The sequence below is a fragment of the Gordionus sp. m RMFG-2023 genome, chromosome 4 (genome assembly GCF_954871325.1).
Source record: "Gordionus sp. m RMFG-2023 chromosome 4, tfGorSpeb1-WG-v2, whole genome shotgun sequence".
NCBI lineage: Eukaryota > Metazoa > Nematomorpha > Gordioida > Chordodea > Parachordodidae > Gordionus > Gordionus sp. m RMFG-2023.
The window spans coordinates 5,758,125-5,782,715 of record NC_088778.1 but is presented as its reverse complement, the minus strand read 5'-3'; the positions used below and the strand labels follow the sequence as shown (position 1 = coordinate 5,782,715).

Below are 24,591 nucleotides of genomic sequence, written 5' to 3'. Positions count from 1 at the left end.
TTTGTTTTTCCCAATATGATGATGGGAATGAGGGAAAATTCTGTTATATCCAACAATCACAATATTCAAGGTCGAAGCGCTTTTTAATATGACACGTGATAATAATATACCTTTGTTTTGTTTACCCTATATATCTTATACATATAATCTTTATATTATACTGAAATTTTATATTATATTATATTATTTTATATTAAATTAATATTAAAATTTAATCAATGTTACCTATCTATCTTACTTTTGTGCCCCATTGTCCATCCATTTGCACCTTTTCATTTATCTTCTTTTTTTTAGATCTTGAACTAGGTACATTTAATAAATAATGTATTTATTAAATAAATATAATTACATTTTTTTTATTTACATTTATGGTTAAGTATTTTTTTTCTATACATAGTAATATTATAGTGTATTAAATATATATATGTTAAATAAATATGATTTTACAGCTTACAATTTTAGTTTAATTTGGTTTGAAATATATTATTAATTTCCATTTTTGGTGACCCCATTTCTTTTTCCCTTTTTTTTTACTTTCAAAACTTTTTCATATTAATTCTCAACTTAGCCAACGTCCTTGAGCGTATGTGTGGTAAGGTTCTCCAAATGTGTACCTTATGAGCCACTAGAAATTTGTTTTTATCATTTCAATAAAAATCTTCTTTCCTCAAAATAGGTTTTTAATTTTTCTCTTTTTTATGCTAATGATTACAATTTACAAATGTATAATGAAAAAGAAAATTAAGCAAAAAGTGTTGGCATAGCAAATACAGCTTAAAGCTTCTTTTGTGGGTTTCAATTTGGATCCCGACCTTCAAATGATAGATTTCAAAAGGATTTCCTCCCAAAACGGCTGATTATTTCTAGTCAAATCGGAGTATCTATAAATTTTATTAATATGACAGCTCTAATTCCAGTGTTGTTAAACGCTACTTTTAAAAGTAGCGCGCTATCGCTATCGTTTTCAAATGAGTAGCGCGCTATTAGCTACTTTTTACGCTATTTGGATTTTTTTTAAAATATTTTTTACGTAACTTTATTTTAACTTTATTTCCACAAATAAAATATTGGTATAAAAAAAACATGACTATAATTTGTTACATATATATATATATATAATTTATTTATTATTGCACTTTAATAATAATAACATTTCGGTACTGTCATTTTCAAATCTAGAGCGATGATTAGAAAGTATAAGCTTTGCCATACTAAATAATCGTTCAGCACTAGCACTTGAGGGCAACGAAGTATTAAATTTAATAAACACACTTTTTATATGGAAAAAATTATCAAAGATATTTAAATGGGTATTTTTAGATTTAATAAATATAATCTAGAGGTTCAATAATATTATTATTATTTATTTTAAAAAAATCGTCTATGGAAGGCCGCGGTTTCGATCTTGCTATAGTATTAGTATCGTGGTTAGGCATGGCATTTTTTAATGTTACCATCAGCCTATCAAGTTGCCATTTAGATTCAGTCAAATTAATGTATAGCCAATTTAACTTGAAACTAGGATGAACGATAGCAGCTATTACATTATCATCATTATACAGATCTGGAAATCTAATTTATATAAAGCGATTGTATTAATTATAATAGAAGAAAAATACCTATTTAATTTTCAAAATTTAAATTTATCTGAGATTTAGATTCATTTATAAAAAAATATTAAAATAGCATTAAATTATGGTAATAAAGATTTTAAAAATATAATTATTATACACAAGGTAATTAATAATATATTAATTTTGAATTTAATTTTGTATTAATATTATATATTAATATTATAGATTGAGTTGTAAATTAAGCCAATTTAAATTATGGCTAATCAAGCAATAAATCATTCATTTTTTATAATTGTATAATAGAAAATAAAAATAAAATTTTGACCTTTTCTTAATGCCTTTCTTCTCTTCTCTGCTCTTCTCTTCTCTTCTCTTCTCTTCTCTTCTGTCTTCTTCTTCTCTTCTCTATCTTCTCGTCTATCTTCTTCTTCTTCTTCTTCTTCTTCTCTTCTTCTTCTCTTCTTCTTCTTCTCTTCTTCTTCTTCTTCTATCTTCTTCTTCTCTTCTTCTCTTCTTCTTCTTCTTCAGTTCGTCTCTTCTCTTCGTTCTTCTTCTTCTCTTCTCTTCTCTTCTTCTTCTTCTCTTCTCGGTCTTCTCTTCTCTTCTCTTCTATCTCTCTTCTCTTTGCATCGAAACCGATATCCAGTAGTAATTTTTTCTTCAAGATTAAAGTATTTTTTGAATTTTGGGAAAGGATAATCTATATTTTTCTCATTTTCCAAAGAAATTTCACTATCTTCAACAATCTCACACATTTTTAATAACTAGATTTATAATGCTAACTAGATTTATAATGTATATTTTTAAATATAAATTTAAATTTCAAAATTAAATAAAAGAAAATAAAAGGATTATAATTTTTGATTTAATAAAAAATATATTTTAATAATTTTTAGATGTATTTATTATGTAAAATTGATTCTAAATTAGTAGCCAGCTACCGCTATCGCTATTTTCTAAAAAAAGTAGCCAGCTAAAGCTACCGCTGCTGAAAAAAGTAGCGCGCTATTTTAACAACACTGTCTAAAACCGGGTTTGTACAAAAAAAAGTTCAGTCTTAAGAAAAATCAAAGCATCCGATGGAAATTTTACAAATATTTAGATATCGGTATCTGCATAAAGTTGCTAATATTTCTTTTTTTTTTGAAACCGGTATTTTGGACGAGGGTAGGGTATGGTTCAAAATGCCGTCGGATATGTTAGTGGAAGATGGCTTTTCAATTTGACAGGGGACACATGCCAATTTATATTCAATTAGTATTCTCATTCATGGATATAATATCATAATTTAAATTACATATTTACCGATTATTATGTTTTAATTACTCTACTTTTTTTTTGAAAAAAACACTACTTAAATGACTAAAACCTTTAAAAAAAACTAGATTACTTTTTTTTTAGCTGAATAATTGTGCAACTTAGCATAGACAGAAAAATCCTGATAAAATTTACCTCCCCTCCCCCATCACACACATTTTTTATTTCTATCTTTAAGATTTTATTTATTAAAATATAGCTTTACGATTTATATAATGGTAATATATAATTATTTCCCACTCCTCTCCTTTTTCCTACTTAATTTATGCCATTCCATTTTCAAACTTCCATTTTTTTTCACTACCTACTCTCTTTTCTATCTAACACTTACTTATACTATCTTATTCGTATATAAAATAGACTATATAGATGTTAGTGTGAATCTTTAAATACCAATAATAATAAATAAGTATTTTTTTAAAAAAAATAAAATAAATAATAACTTATAATTATTAATAATTTTGATAATTTAAATAATAAATTCACTAATAAATTTTAAAAAAAACCACACGTTGTTAAATTAAAGTTTAAAAAAATAATATATTATTTATAGGATGCATGCATGAGCATGGTATTAATAATTTATAACTTTCGCGCTTTACCTCAATCTCCCCTCTTTCCTCCCCTTTTTCCTATCATAAAATTAAAAAAAAAATTGTATAAGAAATTTGTTGGATTTTCCACCGGGTCACTCAGTGAGGATAAAACACGCCCTTTAGCAGGCGTTTAAATTTAATTTTGAGTCACGTGCGCGAAAATATTCTCCACTAGGCCACTAAGGATGCATTTATTAAGATCATGATATCGCCCCTCTCCATAGCGATGCATATTCGCGCCTCTACTTTCTCGCTTACTATTAAAGGCAGCATAATTATTAGAACAGAACGACGCGTTACTGATTTAGTTAAACATTACATTTCTTCCCGCGAAAAATTTTATAATAATTTACTTTCGAGCCCACTATTAAACTTACAAAAAAATATGTTCTGGTCTCCCGAGAGAATGTTATTAAGAGGATTAATGTAATTTTAAATATTTATACATTATTTTATTAATACTTATAATTGGATATTGAAAGATTTAGTAAAAGCATAAATCAAGTAAAATAAATGTTTGTGAATATCGATGTCGAGTTATTCCATGTTATCCATATTTACCATAAATCAAATTAAGTGCCTTTTTGCTAATTAGAATGAGATTTATATCGATTATAAAATTTCTTTTAAAAATATGTAGTTTAGGTACCCATTGACCATTTTTTTTATTCATATACTGCTCAACACTCGGGATAGAATTTTGATCAATATTCTTTTTTATCTGTTAAGTTTTCAATGATCAATCGAGGGCCCATCATATTTTATGACGATGATGAAGATTTGAATAAGTTTTGAAATTATATGAATATGGACTCGGGAAATGTGTTGTTAAATCCAGGAGATTTTGTTTGTAGATGACAGAAAGGTTTGGTTGGACATATATTTACGAAATCTCAAGGTTTGCTTGATATTTTTTTGCCTAAAATATTGGGTAAACCGTTTTTAAAACCGGTCTAACAACACTCACTTTGAACAAATTAATAAATATCAGCCGGTTATTTAAAAACAAAGTTGGTGGACCTCACTAAAAAAAAATTAAATTTATTTTATTTGATTAATTATCAAAAAATTTATTGAAAAAGAATTTGGTATGTGCATCCAATTACTCCTGAAGGAAAATATGTATTTTTCTTTTTAATAAAAATTTATTTAAAAAAATATAATTTATGTGACACAAAAATTTGATGATCTACTAATTAGATTTATGAACCAGAGATATTTGGAAAGTTTGTAATTTTAAGCTTATGGGTTTACACCTCCTTATAAAATTTTCAGAAAAATGATCAGCTGATCACTCAAAAATTTTTTTTTTTCGAAAACATTTTAGTAACCAACGGCTCAAATTATATTCTGCAAATTCTAATTGTCGATATACAAGCTACTCGTAATATCATAATAATATATCGGAGATTTTTAGGCCCTGCCTGGGAACCCCTGGCCCCGAACGTTTCGGACTTAAAAGTCATATACAAATTTGGATGGGCCCTAAAAATTGGGGGTCCGTAATTTAGGCTTTTGTGAGCATATGTTATATAAATAAGTTCGATCGTAATTTTTCAATAGCAGAATTGACTCGAGCTAACCAACGCATTTTGCATCGTTTCTTTTTTCGGAAACTTTTCAAAGCTACTAAATTCAAATTTATTGAGCTGATATCAGCTATAAATGTTAGCGGCAAATGTGTTTTTTTTCCGGCATAAGTTATTTTTTCAAGTTTGAGTCATTTTGAGCAAGTTTTTTGAAATTTATGAATTTGATTTTACCATAAATGTATTCCATAATGTTTATAATGCCTACTCTATAAATTTCATACAATTTTGCCATAATTATTAGAGCTTAATATAATTTATATGAATTTTCCATAGATTTCTTTATATTTATAAATTACTCAAAGGTTAAAGGACATAATTGTCTACAATTTATAAGATAGGTATTCTAAGAAGACTGGAATACATTTCCGGGGAAATCAATTTTTAAAGTTAAAAAAACGTCCTCAAAAAATGATTTAAAGTTGAAAAAAATAACACATTGATGCTAACATTATAACAAATGTAGATTAAAGTTAGATTTTAATAATAAAATAATTTCAAAATTTTTATCATTAATGCACACCCGAATTTACCCATAAAGACAATTTTAGTCATACTAAACCTTTTCTACCGGGGCACTCGACGGCAGAGTGGTTGTTATATTTAATGAATAACAACTTTGTTTTGGTATAAACATTAAATGTATTGAAATCTCGGCAGTCATTTTTAAAATATATATTCAAAATTTTAGCGTCAAAATTTATACCAATATTTAAACCTAATTTATTTTTTTAAATTAATATAAATTATAAATATAATATGAAATTTTTCACAATGTCGTCGTCCATTGCGTAAAATAGAATTTAACTGGTATGTTTTTATAATGAAATGAACTCGAACATATTAATTAAATGAATTTAATTTCAAATACTATTATTTTTAATATAGAAAAACGTAAAAAAATTATATCAAAATGTATCTAAAAAGATCCGATACTTCTAAAATAGTATTCGATACTTTATATAAAAGTGTATATAGATACAGATGCCACATTTTTGTATCTTGATACTTTAACAACTCTATCATGTTGATTTTTCCCAACTACATAATTATAAAAACAAAAACTTTTTTTTAAATATATTAAATTCCTAATTGATATCCAAAAATGGTCGTTTCTTTTCTTTAATTTATCCATTCTTGAATAATTTGAACTTAATTCTAAATATAATATAAAAAATTTTTTTTTAAATATATTTCTGGCTTTTTTCTAGTTTTGGAACATATGCCAACGCCATCATTTATTTGTAACTTAAAGATTTCTTCTATTTCTAGAGCGTTAAGATGATATCATAAAATTTGTTTCTTTAATAGCCCCCATTTTATTTTTCTTTTAAGAAAAAAAAATTGGGGTTACAGTTTAAGGAATTCGATGATCCAAATTAAGTGATTTATACTATTCATTCCTTCACCACAACATGGTATGCCGTGCTATTTACCCTATCACTACTTTTTTTTTGTAATTAATGATTTATTATAATATAGTTAATTTATGGATTGGATTTTTTTTAAAATATATATATATATTACCTATATGGGAAATATAGTGATTTTTTTTTTGAATTTTTATTTGCTTTGATCTTTCTATTTTTTTTTTATATTAGTCTATTTTCTTTTAATAGTTAAAAAATAAAACCATAAGAATGTAAAAGATAAGAAAAAATAATGAATAGACAATAGAGCAAGGAAAAAAAAAGATAAGAAAAATAAATGATTTTGAGGAAATATAGAAGAAGAATAAAATGAATATCTCAATCTCAATGCCTTTATTTTGATAAAACATGAAATACTTTTTAATTTTTTAGTCGTATTTTAAGTTAAAGCTAGTTTACAATTAATATAGTAATATTCAAGATTACGATCAAAATCAGTTTCCAAAACAAAATATATTCAATACCTAACTTACACGCATCCATCCACCGCAAGGCATTTTTTAAAAAAAATTTGATTTTCATATTTTATTTAAAAAAGATTAAAAATTTTTTTTTCCTTTATTTTGAAAAAATTTTCCTCCACCAAAAAAATATGGCTTTAATCATTTGTTAGAAAATTATCCACGAAAACAAAACTTAATTAAGCGTTTGTAATTCGAGTCTTTTTTTTTTACGCTTCGTTCTTTACACTAAAAGAAAAAAGGTCTTTTGAAATCAATACCCCCCTCAAGCTTGAGGTTTTTTATAATAAGTACATTATTGTTTGTTTATTTGAATCCTATATACGGATTAATTTTGAATCAAAAAGGCCAGGTAAATATAATAAAATATGAGTTGGGCTGTGATGCTTAATGGAAAAATATTTGAAGGAATAAATGGTAGAAATTGGGAATGGATCGAAATTAAGAGGGGCGCCGATACAAAATTTTTATGTCGGTACAGGGAAGAAGTATCGATGTGACAATCCTATTTAAAAAAAATAAATTTAGTGTTTTTTTTTACAAATTACGGCGAATGCAGCACCAGCCAGAAATTTTTTAATTATAGTAATTTAAATTTATTTGAATCGTAAAATGATATCAATAAAAAAATATATATAAACCATTATTTAGAAAAAATTTATATGTTGTAACTTTTTCATTATGAGGGCTTCATCTTTTTAAATGCCAACATTGTGTGTAGATTTCGTCAATAATAATTTAACTGGCTTAAGCCTTATCTAGTACAGAGATCTCACTGGGGGGGGGGGTTCTAAAATAATATTCTTATGTCTGTACAATAGACTTCATGACTCATTCAACAATAATTTGAGAGTAATTTAGGGAGATCTGTTAAAAATTTGACTAAAATACAATATTCCATTTCTACTTAAATCAGATGACCTGTTGCTTCTCGGTAAAGTCGAATCTTAACTATCTAAAACAAATTCTTAAAAATAAATACTCTTCCACTTTCTCTGATGAAGCGAGGGAGAATTTATTTTTTGACTTGGATGAAATTGGACATATGCAAAGGCCATTTTGCGGCTCTCTTGTTATCTGAATGTCCGGTACTTAACCAGATGGTATAGAAGGTAGACATATAGCCAAAAGTCACGTTGATTTATGAAACATTGATGACGAAACGTTCGAGTGTGCAAAGAAATGTTTTCCAAGACACTTGACTTGGGATTTTATAAATCCTGCCCTTGTAAATATATAAAAAAACAATATGTATGAAATATTTAAGTCCCCTTAATTGAAGGTTTAGTTAATGTTGAAAATATCGGGTAATCTTATAATGATGTATCTTCACATGTTTCAAATATTTAGGATTATTAAAATAAAATAATAATGTTTAAAAATAAATATGGATAGATGCGCTTGAAAAAAATGACATTTAATCTTATCATATTTATGAAAATTTTGAATTGATGAAAGATACTTAAAAATTATATTAGGACTTTTTTTTCAAGTTTGAATTGTAATTTTTCTTTTAAATCTCAGAAATTTCATATAGATAATAAAAAGAAAAATTAATAACTCATGGGTTTAGAATCGTGGGTTTTTTTAGGAATTCATTCATTTAAAGGTTTCCCACCCCAACCCTAAAGAAGATTTTATTGGAAAGGAATTGAATAATACATCCGTAGCCCGTAGTGAGCTTTTATTAAATATAAAAGTAAGTAATATATAGAATGATGAACGTAGTAGTGTCAATTCAGTGACGTCACTTTCTCTCGTCATTTAAGCGTAGTGCCTCTCCAAAAGGTTTTAATAATTTAAAAAAATTTTATTATATAAAATTACCCAGCTAAAAAAATTATTCTTTCCTTTTTTTACCACAAAAATTTGAATGTTACACCAACCGACCAATGAACCTTCCAAGAATTTCCACCATTTTTTTTTGAATAAACTGGTGGACAACGAGTATGGGGTACATTTAGACCATCTTACCCTTATTAAGTGAATTTGTTAGTTTTGGGTATAATAAAACCTAGAACCCTTCAAATTAATATTTTTTAGGATTCTTAATTTTTCCAGCCCCGCTCGATTTGCCCGAGCCTGGACCGGCCCGAGATATTTTGGAATGTTTAGGTTCTATCCGGGTTCAGGACTTGTGACCGATTTGCAGAGCTTTTAATAAGGAACCTCTCTAACTAAGCTAGTCAAACACCTTTATTTGGAAATTATTGATTTATTACGATAGAAAATAGATTTTAAAACTTATAATCGCTTTTCCCTTTCTTATTGTTCATATTTAATAAAATAAATTATTTTTTATATTAATAATATATATTTTTTTCTAATAAGAAATTACCTTTACGAATTAATATAATAATCATTATCGAAAAGGTAAAAATTCTTAGTTTGTACTCCTTTTTTTTCAAATTAAAAATTATTTTTTAAAAAGGGTTTTTTTTTTTAGTCTGGGGGAGAATTTTTTATTCGTGTTTTTAGATTAGATTATTAAATTTACGTGATAGATACCTGATGATATTAAGCGCCTAGTCCTATACGTTATACATAACAGAGTTGACTAGTGAAGGTCACTGTCTGGTCTTTGGTCTGGACCGAACTGACTCACTCGACCGGACCATGATTTTTTATAAAAAGATCGGTCCAGACCGTGGTCCTTAATAAAAAGACCGGTTCAGAACCGATCTATAAGATAAATAGGCTGGTGGTGAATTTAAAAAAAAATGAGGCTTTCGGGCGAGTGGGTTAATTTTTATTAAATAATAATGGGCGAATTCACTCGTTCGAGTTAAAAAACCCACCAATTACAGACCTTTCAACATTTAGGAAAAACAAAATAATTTAATGTCAAAGTTCGAATTCGGCCTGGTCTGATCCGAGATCCAAAGTTCGATTGGTTCGGTCCGCGTTGGTCTCTATCTTTTTTTTGGAATGGGGTAGTTTTTATTTGGAATTAGATGTCCTCTGTCCTCAATAATCCGATATATTTTATTATATCAATTTCTACGATGATATTAAGATATCCATCATAATGTTCTTATGGATAATATAAATGTCGAGGAATCACCTCATCTTCAATAAATGACAGCATGAGATGGCTTCCCAAAATTTTACTTAGATGAGAAATATAATTTTTTGTATTTATTAGCTAGAAATGTTTTTTCCCTCTCCGCAATTTATTTAATTAAATAGGGGGATTAAAAGAAGCCTTATAGTACGCACAAATTGAACTTTTGTTGTACTTTTTTTAATAATAAAAAAACGAAATGCACCCCCTTGTTTAAATTGAGGTTGCGTCTCTATTAGTATTTATAGATTCAAAATCTTTAGTGTTGTTAAACAGCTCAATCTGAGGCGATTTTTAAAAAAAAAACTAACTCAAGATTTTAGCCAGAAAAATATTACCATACATTGGAAATTTTTGTCATAGATGGCACAAAGATTTGGGCATCTATTAACGAAATCTCGAGGCTTAGGCAATATTTTTCTGGCTGAAATAATGAGTTAACCATCGGTTCAAGCCGTTTAACAACACTAGTTACAGTTTACACGAATGATTATAAAACTATTTTTTCTCATAATTCCTATTATTATTTTTTACAAATCCAACCTTCAAATTCCAATGAATTTAATTAATTTAAAATTTCCCCCTAATTGAAAATCGGCGTGTTTGGCAACTTAAAATTTTGCAATAAAGAACTGGTATTGAAAATAGCCTTTCAAATTTTTTGGGAAAATATTATTGAAGTTATTTTTTTTTCTCAAGAATATTGTTTATACTTACTTAATATAAAAAGGGTGCAAATTTATCTATAATATGTAATTGTTATGATTAAAGTGACATTAAAATTTATCATTGATAAAATTAATCTTAAACAAAAATTTCCACTATTGAATTCGGATACCTACTTTTTTCGGTTATATATAAATTATACTAATTCTGATTATTTTTTTTAATGTGCTAGTGCCTGTGCGCCCAGTGTGCTAGGATAATTTTTTACTTTAGTATTTTTTTTTTATTACTTCAACCAAGATCTTTAGAATTCCTATTATTTAAAATCTTTCGACACTTTAATCCCCCTTTCATAATATATTTCTGTCAGGGATCTAATTTGTAAAAATTCTTCGGATATACATATCATTTTAAAAACTGGAGGTCTAAATGACTCCATATCGGTCGGTTTTTAAAACGCTGATTCACTGGAGATTTTGATGACATTAAATCTTTTTTTTTAAATCTCCGCGTCATAGCGTTGATATCCACAACTACTCGTCATATTAATTCGGTAAATAAAAACAAATCAAATTATCTCCTGTCAAGAATAGTTTTGTTAAACTTTGAGCCGATTTTTAAAAACGGCTAACTCCATATTTTATCCGGAATAATATTACGCGAGCCTGAAAATTTTGCTCATAGAACATCAATTGTCGCCGTTTTTTAAAATCGGCTTAAAACGAGCCGTTTAACAACACTAGTCAGTTCAAGAAACGAATTTTTAGTTTGATACTATTGTTGCCTTTCTCTGACTAGTATAGTTGTCGAAATAAAATTGTTTTCCGTTATCATATATGTAACATAAAAATGACAAAATATGAATGTTACCTATTTATTATCTTATTTATTTATTTTTTTTTAAAAAAAGGGTGTAAGATTATCTTATAAATTGAACTTTAAGCATCCCCAACCACTTTTATTATCTTGCACTTTGTTACTCCCATCTTGTTAACCCTCGACCCATCTACCATCATACCTGTGGCATCTCTAAATATAAATTTCTCTTTTCCCATTTATTCTTTTCGTTTTCTCTATTCTTCTTATCCTTTCTCCGTAATGTTTTTGAAAATCGGCCACAGGTCAATTATTTATCATAAATCCCTTTATTTTTTTTCCATTGTAATATTTAAATTGTTTCCTCATCGTAATGCATTAATTTGATAAATTATTCATTTCAATTTTCAAGTCATTTTTTTAAAAAGAAATGTTATGTTTATCAAGATGTCAACAAAGGTCATAACTTTTTTCTTCTTCTTTGCTATCTATTCTCCTAGCTTATAAAATTCATATATTAAGGGTAAAAAAAATAATCTCCACCTAGAAGAATTAATAAAAAATATAATATATTGATTCTCCCTTCTTATCTTTTTTGTTGATTAAATTGAATTTAATAATTTCCGCTAAAAAAGGGATTTTTTTTCGGATTTGTACACTTAATCCACTAAACGATATCTATAGGTCACATGCCATTAAAAGAATAAGCTGAAGAGGTAGGGAAGGAACCCCCCGCCAGAATATGTTAGCATTTGGAATTTGTTCAAAAATTGAAAAAATTACCCACTTTCTTTATAAAGATGAAAAAAGAAGATTGGAGGGGAAAGTAAAGGAAAAGTTAAATATTAGGAAACTAACTTCAAAATAGGGCTATTTATGATGTGTTAAGCCAGCCTATTATGGTATAATCCAAGGAAATTGCCATTAAAAGAGCTGATTTATATAAATTTCTAGGTAACAGGTTATTAATTAAAAGTACATTTTATTAAAAACACGAAGCTATTAAAATATTTTTTTTGGAACATTAATAATTTATTAAAACTATTAAATATAAAATTTATTATATTTAGAACCAATCATAAAATGACAATTTCGAACACAAATAATATAATATTGGAAAATACAAAATATTTAAGAGCTAATATAATATTGTGGTATGTAAATTAATTTTTAAAAAAATGGCCGAGTCTGGTTGGGCTTAAATTTTAAATATGATATCACTCAATTTTGTGGAATAAATTAATATATTTAAAAATTCGTGCAAAAAAACAAGGTGGCAATATTTTTTATTTATAGAATATATTTTTACAAATAAAATTTTATATTTAAATCAGAGGCCTACCATGCACGGGCCGGCCTGGATTTGAAAAATTTCTATCCGGAATGGCCGACCCGGCCCATACCCGGGATCAGGGCTGGGCCGCGCCTTTAGGTCTCTGTAAATGAAATCGAGCTAGGCCGGGGAAACAAATAATTTTTTTTATTTCGGGTTGGACTTTTCGGAAAAAAAGTTTTGTTAACCGGGCCGGGCTCAAAAAATTAGACCCGATGCTGATCACTCGTATAAATCACAGTAAAATATAGAATTAAAATTATATGACGAGTTAAAAAGTTAATCGAAATATAGTTCGTAAATAAAAATTTAATCTTCTTTGCGATTGCGCCAATTTATCAATAATTTGTTCTTAATGGGAAATCTCGATGTATATTAAATAATGCTAGTCCATTCAATTGATTTTAAGATGTCGTATTTTATTATCTATTAAAATTAATCTTTCATACCAAGATTTAAATTCTGGAATGAATAGGCCATCTTCAGATATATTTATATCCTTAGAAGGATTTATAGTCAATAGTATTTGTAAATTCGATAGAGCCATTCGATGAATTAATTCATTTATTTGAGTCAAAATATCCAAAAGTGGAATAACTATGATTATTTTATAGTTATCCTAAACTGAATCCACTTTAATACCGAAACCATTTGTTTGTCTAGGTACAATTATAGACCTGCGAATCTCAAAATAATATAATTTTGCTTTAGACTTAACAAACATAAATCTCTTGAAATGGTCTATATTATCTCTTTATTTTCTCAGTGGCAAAATAATAATATTTACGATTCTCATAGCTTCACCCAAATCCATATGATTTTTTTGCAAAATATTCCATAAAATTTAATTAGATAATTTATTATTACATGCAAATGCAAACAAAAATCGGCTGTCATATTCAATCTAATAATCTATCTGCTTTAGATGAAATATCTGATTCAGATTCTTCTAATTTTCTCCAAGGGCATTCAAAATAGGCTCTTTTAGATCTAAAAATAATGTAACAGCTTGATGTTGAAGGCTCCATCTTCTGGGGCAGGCTTACAGTTTCTTGTAACACAAGAAGTCTTAAAAATTATTCCATTTAGCAAATTCTCTCTCTTTGGATATCTGAACATTTCACTCACTCTAGAAATGTTGTCTAATATAGTTATCAGTAGAGATAATAAGAAAATATACCTTAAAATTTTCGTGGGATAAAATTTTAAACAGGGAAAAAATATTTAAATTAATTTTTGCTAAAATTTAAAATAGAATACTTTGCAATTCACAATTCATGAAAACCTTCTATATTTTTTTAAAGAATGCTGGCTATATGTCTAACTCATAACTAACCTTTAAATAACGTTAACCCCTATCTCTCTATTCTATACTCCTTATCCTTACTTCAGATACTTGTTTAATTTCAAATATATTTAAACCAATTACAGAAATTTCCTTAAATGCATTCCTTTAGCTGAGCGATTATCAAGTTAACTACCACCAATCCATTCATTTATTTAACAATGTTTGGGATACTCGAAGTTACTCTCAGTGTTGTTCATCTGACTTTAGTCCATTCTGCTGTTTAGCCAAGTTTTAATAAAAATTATCTTCAGTGTTTAAGTTGAGAGATTTAAGCTAATTTTTTTATGCTAAAAACTTTTAGAGTTTGATAAAGTTAGGCGAATTAACATGATCTCAGCTAGATAAAACAAAAATACAAAAAAATATAACGATTTTATTTCCTCGATTCAGGGGATTGACTTGGGGCAATTTTATATAAATTACTGTAAAAATTATCCAACCAGACCTGTTGATTTTTCTTATTAATTATTAATATGATTTTAATTGTTATTTTCTATTTTTTTTTATAATATTGAATATTTATATAAATAATAATAATGTATGATATTTATTGTTTTTCCCAAATGTATCGATGATATTAATCAGTTAAAGCAGATGCGTGTATTGGACATCTGTGTAAATTTATTACATATACATAATATATTGTTATAATACAATATATACATTAATTTGATTTTTATTTCTTATTAATTATTTATTCTGTAACATTTTTATATATTTGATTAAAACAAAGTAAAATGTTTATTATTTAAATGTTTTTAGATTTATCCTATATTGTTTTTTTAAAAAAACCGATTTTTAAACCCACAGGCCTGCTCGCACGTTATACTAATTTTTTAATCCGCCTGCCTATTGTTCTTAATTTTAGCCTCCTACCCGCCCATGGGGTTGGGAAAAATATTATCAGTCAGCTTGAAATGGTTTTTTTTAAAAAATAATCACCCATTCGTCTAACTTCCACCCATAGAAATATAAATTAGTTCAAAAAATAATATTTTTGCCCAACCAGGTAGCTAAGCCTTACTAGTGTTGTTAAACGGCTCGTTTTGAGCCGATTTTTAAAAACGGCTTATTCACTATTTCATGCAGAATAATTTAACTCAAGCCTGAAGATTTTGTTTGTAGAAGGAACAAAGGTTTGGACATCTATTAGCGAAATCTCAAGGCTTAGGCTATATTTTTCAGGCTAAAATATTGAGTTAGCCATTTTTAAAAATCGGCTCAAAATGAGCCGTTTAACAACACTAAGCCTTACAATTATAATATACATAGTTTTATAATTAAGTGATGAATTTAAAATTTATATCTAAATCAAATCATTTTCAATTATTTTATATATTTTTTTAATTTGAATTTATTATTAAAAAAACAAATTTAAAACAAAGGTCATATAAAAAAAACAATTTAATTTAATAACCATAAAAAAAAGGTTAATATTATATTTTCTTTGTACATTTTTATTAAATAGATATTTTTTACAAAAATTACAATTTAATAAGTGAATAGATATCCAAACCTTTCTGCCCTCTATGAGCAAAATCTCCAGGCTTGCCTAATATTTTTGGTTAAAATATTGGGTTATCCGTTTTTAAAAAATCAAGCCGTTTAAACAGCACTAATAAAAATAAAGGGTGCACTTGTTTTTGGTTATGCATGTGCAGGGTTGAAAGTTCTCACCTGATCAGCGGGAAACTCAGTAAGTTTTTAGTCAACACGCAGAGATCTCTCTTCCGCAAAACTCCCGTAATTGAAAATCTCCCACAATTCCCGCATTAAATTTTTTTTAGCATTTTAACATTTTTAATTTAAGCAAAAATTTATCATTTTTTTATAAGAGCAAATTATTCCTTGCATTCAAATAAAGAAATTCCTAAACCTTACCTCTTTCTATTGGATGTTAATTTTTCATACATGTTTTACATCCAATAAATGAATAGGGGAGACCAGGGATAGTGTGTTCCCGGGGTAGGTATTTCTTTCTCGAATAATTTAAAAATTAATAAAGTTTAAGTTTTGTAATTTAAGCCAAATATGTAATTTAAAGGTGCTTAAGTAGGTCCAAAATGTTTCGGACAAAATTGCTCATGAAAAATTTTAAATGCAAATTTAAATTTCAACATACCCAAGGTAACTTTTTAAAATTTTACATTTTCACTAATAACTTTTATATAAACTTTGTTTGGACTTAATATTAATTCTAAATGATAAAGAAATATATATTTTATCATATATAAAAATATTGACACAATTTATGGTAATTTAATATCTTAAAATTATATTTAAATTAATTATGAAGACCTGGGGCAGGTTTTGGCGGGGTGCGTATTAGACATTTTTAAGCAGGGATTATTTTGAATAAAAAAAATCCAACTGAATTTATAAAAACATTCACTAGTTTTTCTAGAACCACTAGTGACAATATGAAGATGATTGACTTATTTTTTGTAATTATATGACAGATTTAAGTGACAAAAGTATTTCTGGGTGATATATGTGATATAGATGAACCCTAATAAATTTAACATATTTGACAATTTATTTTTAGTTATTTACTTAGAATAGAATCAACACTTTCATATAAATTTTTTTTAAAAATCTGACAATAAAGAAGCGCTATGACATCTAACGTGAAAGGGTAATAGCTACCCCGAGTGTTTTTCATAAAATTTAAATTTTCATTTTTTTAAATTTTGCATTAATTAAAAACTAACTGGTTTTTTTCTTAAATATAAATTTCTACCGTAGAGATATATATTAAGAATAAAATTACGTTTAACATTTAAGAAAAATTTCTTTGTCTATTTTTTATAGCCCTTCAATTTTATGGACAATATAACCCCGGTCTCCCCTACAAAAGATAACCCTTAAATGTTATCGTTATTCTGATTTAAACCTAAAAACACAATTACGGTTCTCATGCCCTCGCCTCAAAGAGTTGGGGCGCCGGATCTCTGCTAGAACCAGGATCAAAACGACGGATACTTCATACGTCAGTGGTTGACCCTAAACATAATAAAGTGCAATAATCTCAGCTTTATATTTTTAATGACCGAAATCCCCTGATTGAAAATCCTATGCCAAGGATACGCTTCAATTATAACGTTGACGCTAAAAAGGAACCTGGATCTCGGGCGATAAAAGAGACAAAAATTAATGACAAGAACAGAAACGCGAGTAAAGATACACAGCAGTCGAGAGGATCAGTTGCCGCCAAAGCAATGTCAATGAATGAAGAATTCACATCGCTTACTTAAATCATTAATATAATATAAATTTTACTTACTTAAATTAATATTAGACTAATTTATAATTATAATATTAATTATAATTATAATAATCTTATCTCAATATATTACTTTAACTTAACAGATATTATTTCTATTTACTATAAAAATTTAATTATATATTTTATAGTTATTTATTGTTTGTTTTGTATAAATTTTAATTAAAATAACTTAAGACATCTACTAGTACCATCTTGATATTTTTTTTAATCCTAGCACTTGCTTGTATCTTTTTATCAAGTTATCATTAGTCATTATTTTATTTATTATAGTTTACTTTGCAACTGATTAACCAGTCATTTAGAATAATGTCAATATTTCTGACTAAGAAACAACGATAAAATCATATTTCAAATGTCAAGCAGTTGAGGCTGAACATCTACCTACTACATCTACAACTACAACCATAAATAAATCATATCATATTTGCAATTGAAAATGTTAGCCAAAATGGCATTTTCATTAACCCGGTCGAAGGGGGCCGTAAAATTTTTTTCCTTCTCAATTTTCTAAAACAATTTTTGTCAAAATCTTTCTTGAAATTTGAAAATATTGACCAGGCAACCCTGTGCATATTCGTGGACATCAAGAATATTAAAAAATTAGTGTTAAAGTAACTAGCTACGCTACTGGTAATTAACTACAATTTACTTTTTAAAATATGTTTAATAATATATATCTCAATTATTATCTATATATGATCTGTTTATTATAATATCTCACTTACATAAAGCGCTGCTCTAGAATGTTAGTCTAAGGAAGTTTATTTTTGGCGGAAACAAACTTCCTTTAAATAAAATTTTTAAAGTTAAATAAAAGTTTATTAGTTAAAATTTTTATGAAAAATAAATATCCACTATGTTATTTATATTTTTACGGTGCAAATATATATGTTTACGGTGCAAATATATATAATTATGTGGCATATTATTCAGTGAAATAATTTTTTTTTTAAATGTAAAATTAGTATGAAAAAATATATTTTAAAAATCGATTTATCAAGTGACTTGTGATAGAACTAGTTACCTTTAAAATTTAACCCTAACAAATAACTAGTTACTTCATGATAAAATAGCCATGCACTGTGGGCAAGCATTAATTATTATTTTACCAAAAAATACAATATAGTAAAATGTTTTCGTTTAAATTTTAATATTTTTAAAATGTCAGAGGAAAAAAAATTATTTTTTTTACCTACACGCTAATTTAAATTTTTTTAACCCACTTGTTCACCCGTTATTTTATAAATTTTTTAACTCCGCCCACCCTTATTTTCGTATTGCAGATCTCCAGAGCATTCTATGTTTTGTACTGTTTCTATTTTATTATTGGGTATCCAATAAGAAACCTTACAGAAAACTCAGATAATTCGTGTCATCATTCTATTAGTAATTCAGTTCAATCTTAAGTGAACAAGGCTTCCATGGCTCTCATCAACATAAGTGATTATCTGATAGGAATTATGCCGATAAGTATAACAACATCTTATTGATTACTTTTCTTCTTACTTCTATCTTACTTTCCTTCTCTTCTAATGAAATTTTGTCTGAAAATTATTTCTATACATTTCCCGAGAAAATGTTTTTTTTACTTTTCCATTATTTTTTTTCGTTTAAAAAAAATATAAATAATATCTAGGTGTAATTTATCCCCTATGGATGTCGGAAATTTTTATATATTTTGTTTTGTCATTTATTTTTTCTCTTCATTTTATTGTCATCATAACTGCTTCGTGACATGATATACATGTAAATGATATATGTTTTCATATTAAGCGTCTTATGTAGATTATATATTTTTTTTTATTCCCGGGTTAAATTCAATAGCAAAAAAGAATTTTTATCTCTTTTTTTTTGACAATACTTTTTTTTAAAACCCCTTTTTATTAAACACCGCCATAAAATACGAAGGATAATTAACAACATTTCAGATTCACCGGAAATGAACTTCGACTGCGATGTTCGAGAAGAGTTTCTTTCTTTCTTTCTTTCTTTCTTTCTTTCTTTCTTTCTTTCTTTCTTTCTTTCTTTCTTTCTTTCTTTCTTTCTTTCTTTCTTTCTTTCTTTCTTTCTTTCTTTCTTTCTTTCTTTCTTTCTTTCTTTCTTTCTTTCATTCATTCTTTCTTTCTTTCTTTCTTTCTTTCTTTCTTTCTTTCTTTCATTCTTTCTTTCTTTCTATATTCCTTGGAATTTGAAAATTTATCTCGTTCTCGGGTACGTTCTTTGCCAGTCATTACATTAGCATTATAAAACTAATCGATAATACTATCATCTATAATATAAAAAAATAAAATAAAAAACCCACCTCTTTGTTGGATTTGAGGATAAAATTCTTCTTATTCAAAAAATATAATCTCGGAAATTAAATTACTGACTTATTTCTCATAAATTCATAAATATGGGAAAAAAAGGAGTAAATTATGTTTTAATTACATCAAACAAATGTTATTTAATTGCCATTAGATATATAAATTTTTTTTTATAAATTATATTACATATTATTATAAATATTATTTCTTTATCCCTCCTCCTTCTTATTCATTCATTATTCAAATCTCGTCAAAATTGTATGCGCATCTTTTAGTTATACCTTATAAATCTATCACTCTCATTAATTCCCTCCTCCCTTTCCATCCTTAATTCAATAACCATGTTTTATTCCCCGCCTGTCATCAATTATCTTGTCCATTTTTTATGTGTATGTATAAATTCATTTTAACCGTGAAATGAAAAAGTTTTTTTCTCTCTATTTATTATTTATAAGAGAATATTTCAATCAATCATTCAATCCAATCCTCGTTAGATTTCTTTAAAATTATTTTTCATTTATCATTATTACATATTATTATTTATTGACTTCTTCATTTGTCTACGGAAGAAGTAAGAGTGTTAAGAAGAAGAGGAAATAGAATGAAAAATCGAATCATTCGATAATGAGTTTCCCCGCCATTGATTATTACCCCCCTCTCACGTACATGCATTCTAAAAAAAATGCAGAATTTAGATGCATACTATGATGTAGGAATAATCATTAACACGGGGTCTAATATCCACTTCATTTTCAACCTAGTTAAAAAAAAATCTGTATTACGGGAACAGAATTTTAACTTGCCGGCTCACCTTTTTATATTGTTGAAGGCTCCTATTCACGATGGGAGACCAGGGAATGGTGCATTTTCATATATTTACTAGCAAGTGAGTATTGTATTCTTTTATATCCACCTGAAACCAAACTCTTGGAGATCAGAGTTAATTTGTAAATCAAATACCCGATGAGATCAAAATTTTACGGTCCGGCCCGAAATTAACTAGTTGGGCCCGTTATAATTTAAAAAAAAATGCATCTCTAGCTAGAATAATTTTATGGAAATTTAATCAAATGCTATGCGCACACCATTTATTGATAACAACCCAATTTATTATAATTTGATTTATCCGAACATATCAAATAATCTACTATTATTTTTAAACTGGCCTAAATACCATGTGCCCAAATTTTTTTGAAAATTTGATATTTCATTCATTATCACGCCAGAAATTGTTAGAAGTACAATTTCATTACCTACCAGTAGTTGAAGTGTGTATCGTGTAGTTTTAGAGTTGACGGTTCCACTAGTAGTTAGCTAGAATAATAAAAGGGAGGAGTAAGTAAAGTGGTGATATATTAGAGCCATTGGGCAGAATATTGGTAACATTTGAAATATCATGTAATGAGGTAATAATATTAATTTGATTTAAAAAATAAATAATATGATTCCTATGTTTAAGGACATTTTTTCAATCTTTGAATGTTGGTATGTCCATATCGTTTATCCTATAGGGAAAGCTCTTGTATGTGAATAACGTTTGTACTAGTTTTAGTGGTTACTGGAGACCTCTAAATTATATAATCGGTTCATGGCTATCATTTTCGTCATTCTTGCCATTATTTCTAATTTAGCCTAATTGTTGTTGGTATGTCGATATCGTTCGTGTGTCCTAGAGGAGAAAAATTATTATCATCCTTTCTAGCCATTGTTTCCATTAGTAGATATATAAACATTGTAACTGTCATTTCGTCCTCATCTTCCCTTATTTTTTTGTTACACCAATTTTTTTATAACTGGAATGAAGATTAATCTATAATATTACTATTTCTTCATAATCTTCACTATACAAAATAAAAAACATAATAAGAAAAATATTTTAATTAAAATCTAATGTTTTTTTTTCTTATTCCATTGCATTTGGATTTATATAACTAATTTTATATTTAATCTCTTTCAGATTTTTATATCTTTATTTAGTTGTGCTTTTCATGTATTGCATTATAATATAAATTCGAGTAGAACGTGATATCAATTAAATCCAGATGGAATTCATTTACTAAATCATGTATTTTTTTTTAATGCAAGAAGGTTAATCAAACTATTTTTTTATAAACATATTAAAACGAAATTTGATTACAACTCTTAAAATGATGATAGGTTATCGAAATAAAATTTTTTAGTAAATTAATTTTATTTTTTATAAATAACAATTTTAAATTTAAATTTTTCGGTATTGCTTGTGTTTAAAATTTAAATATTTTTATTCGTCTGCTTTAAAAAAAATAATTAATAATTTTGTTCATTTTGTTAAGACTAACTAAACATGTTGGAGGAAAATGAAAAATGGTTATATTAGACGAATTAGTAAATCATGATTATAAGGAGTATTCAAATAAGCCAAAACAAGGTGATAATTCCAGTCGCGAGGACGATTGTCACAATGGGATATCTCATAATTACACCTTCTCTCCTCCGACGTTCGAATTCACGGATCATCGCATTAACAATATTTCTATAAATCACCCACCTCCAAGACCTAACGTGCAATACATAAAACCTTGTGATTCAATCAAAAATGCCTTCGCCCTAAAAAATAATTTTGAAGATTTGATGAACGATAATCGAGACAAGGAAAACTTGGAACCCGATTCAACTCAAAGCTCTTCATCAAATCCTAAAAAAAAAGTTGCCAGGAAGAGGAAAAATTGTCTAAAAGATTTATCAGATCCATTTCCGCAACATTCATCCGGGTATATTTCCAACGGAGCGACTAACATTAATAATCCCTCACCCAGCATGGAAGGATTGCACCTGAAAAGTTTCGAAGAAATCAGTTCTACCACTTCATCTTCTTCTCCGTTATCCAACAAATTTATACGTAACATTTTGGCCGAAAACAAATGTTTCGTAAATTACTCTTCCCCCACCATAAATTCGCGTTCTTCCCTTTCCACCATGTCCTCTTTCTCATTTTCGCCACTATCGTTTAATCTTCAGAACTTCAGCAAAGATTCTTTTAAATCTCCGCTCACTAGATCGAAAAACCATCCTGCCGAAAATTTTGAGGAGAGCTTATTGAATAACAGTCACGACTTAAACCACTCCACCATTTCTTCATCTACCCAAAATTTTTGGAATACGGTCGAACCGAATTTCAACTTTATAATGGGACAGGATTTGATTAAACAATGTCAAGTTAGTTGCCAATATATTTTTTTTGGATTTCTTCACATTTAAAGAAATATTACTTAAAAATAATAAGTGTTTCCCTCTAATCCCTTTAAATTAGTTGAGTGAAAGAGGAGGTTCCTATTTGAAAATTAGCCAAAATTTTAACTAAAATGAGAAATGCAAGCTCTACCCTCCCCCCCCTCTCCCGACTCTAGGGAATTATGTATGTAATATTATCAACAATACATTTTATTGAAGGAAGCCGATTGCTTTCTAGCACGCCAATCATCTCATCCCAATTTAACTTCGTCATACAACGATTTTTTGGAACAATACAACAGAATTATCGATATGCTCAACCAGTTCGCCGAAAATCTCCAGAATGGATTTTTGCAAGTATCATGAATTTTCATTTTTTTTAACAAAAATATCTTATAAAATGGTTATTTTTTAAAAACAATTATAATTTTTATATCTCATATTATTTTTGTTTTAAATGATATAATTAAGATAATATTTATTTTTACCAAAGTCTTCCAACGAAATGGTTAATCTGTGGGAAGCAAAGAAAGCGAATTTAGTCGAGAAATCCGTTCACTTATGTCAACGATACCCCGAACTGGAAACGGAAATCAAGGCTAAGATGGAACAAGTCGACAATAAATGGAGTGTGCTGGAGAAGATTTTAGCTCAAAGGGAAAGCTATCAGAAGATACCTAGTTTGAAAGGTAGGAATGACCCATTTTTTTAAAAAATATTTCTTCATCTTTGTACTTAGACAATAGTCACATTTATAGGCAATATTTCCATTTATTTCTCTTATCCTTGCGTTATGACTAACAGCATCTTCGTGATATAAATTTTTTCGAAGACAACACGAAAAGATTTACCCCTAAGTCTAAAGAAGGCATTAATAAATTACTTCGCGCCCTCAATGCTAGAACTCTTACTATGGTCACTAATATCTATCTTACACTTTTTTTAAAATATTTGTTTAATCACATACTTTCGTTTTATGATCCTCCTCTCATCTTTTTAACGCTTGACATTAAGTGCTCACACCACTTTTAAGGTGGTATCCTGTTTCGTAACCGTGGAACATGTTGTTCGTTTCTTGCATTAGATGATAGTAATCACGTATTCTAAACAATTATCGAGATTTTTTATTTAAATCCTGCTATTTCCATTTTATAGGTTTCCGATTTCGATGTCAATAATCACCCCCTTTTTATATAATATTAGAAATGAAAAAATAAAAATACAGTAAGGCCTGTCTAATTTGGGGATAATTCGGGAAACTCCCTAATATGAACTTTTGAGTCCTAATCAAATTATTAGTTAAAGTTGGGAGAAAATCTTGGCCCCAACGGTATCCAATTCATAGACCTTTATGGGCCTTAATTTTTTGATCAGGCCCGGTCCAGGCCTGCAGCAATATATTTTTTAATAGGCCTAGGTTCGCCCATATGTAATTTCCGGGCCCCGCCCAAGCCCATAATAAACTTCGAAAATTTTCCCCAAACCCATTTCCAAAAATTTAATTAATTGTATTTAATGAAAATAAATAATATTTCAGTGTATTTAGGTGATCATTTTGTTTGCAAATGTAATATTGAAATTTATTATCATTAGAA

At 27.7% G+C, this 24,591-nt stretch overlaps 1 protein-coding gene across 1 annotated transcript in view; it reads left to right on the top strand.

The window, feature by feature from the left end:
- LOC135928927 (uncharacterized) overlaps nucleotides 1–24,591 on the top strand; it is a 69,150-nt gene that overhangs the window by 9,722 nt on the left and 34,837 nt on the right. The window contains exons 2-4 of the mRNA XM_065465377.1: nucleotides 22,099–22,981; nucleotides 23,216–23,353; nucleotides 23,490–23,685. Of these exons, the coding sequence (XP_065321449.1) occupies nucleotides 22,130–22,981; nucleotides 23,216–23,353; nucleotides 23,490–23,685 (1,186 nt within the window). The 5' untranslated portion in view covers nucleotides 22,099–22,129. The remainder of the gene's footprint in view (nucleotides 1–22,098; nucleotides 22,982–23,215; nucleotides 23,354–23,489; nucleotides 23,686–24,591) is intronic.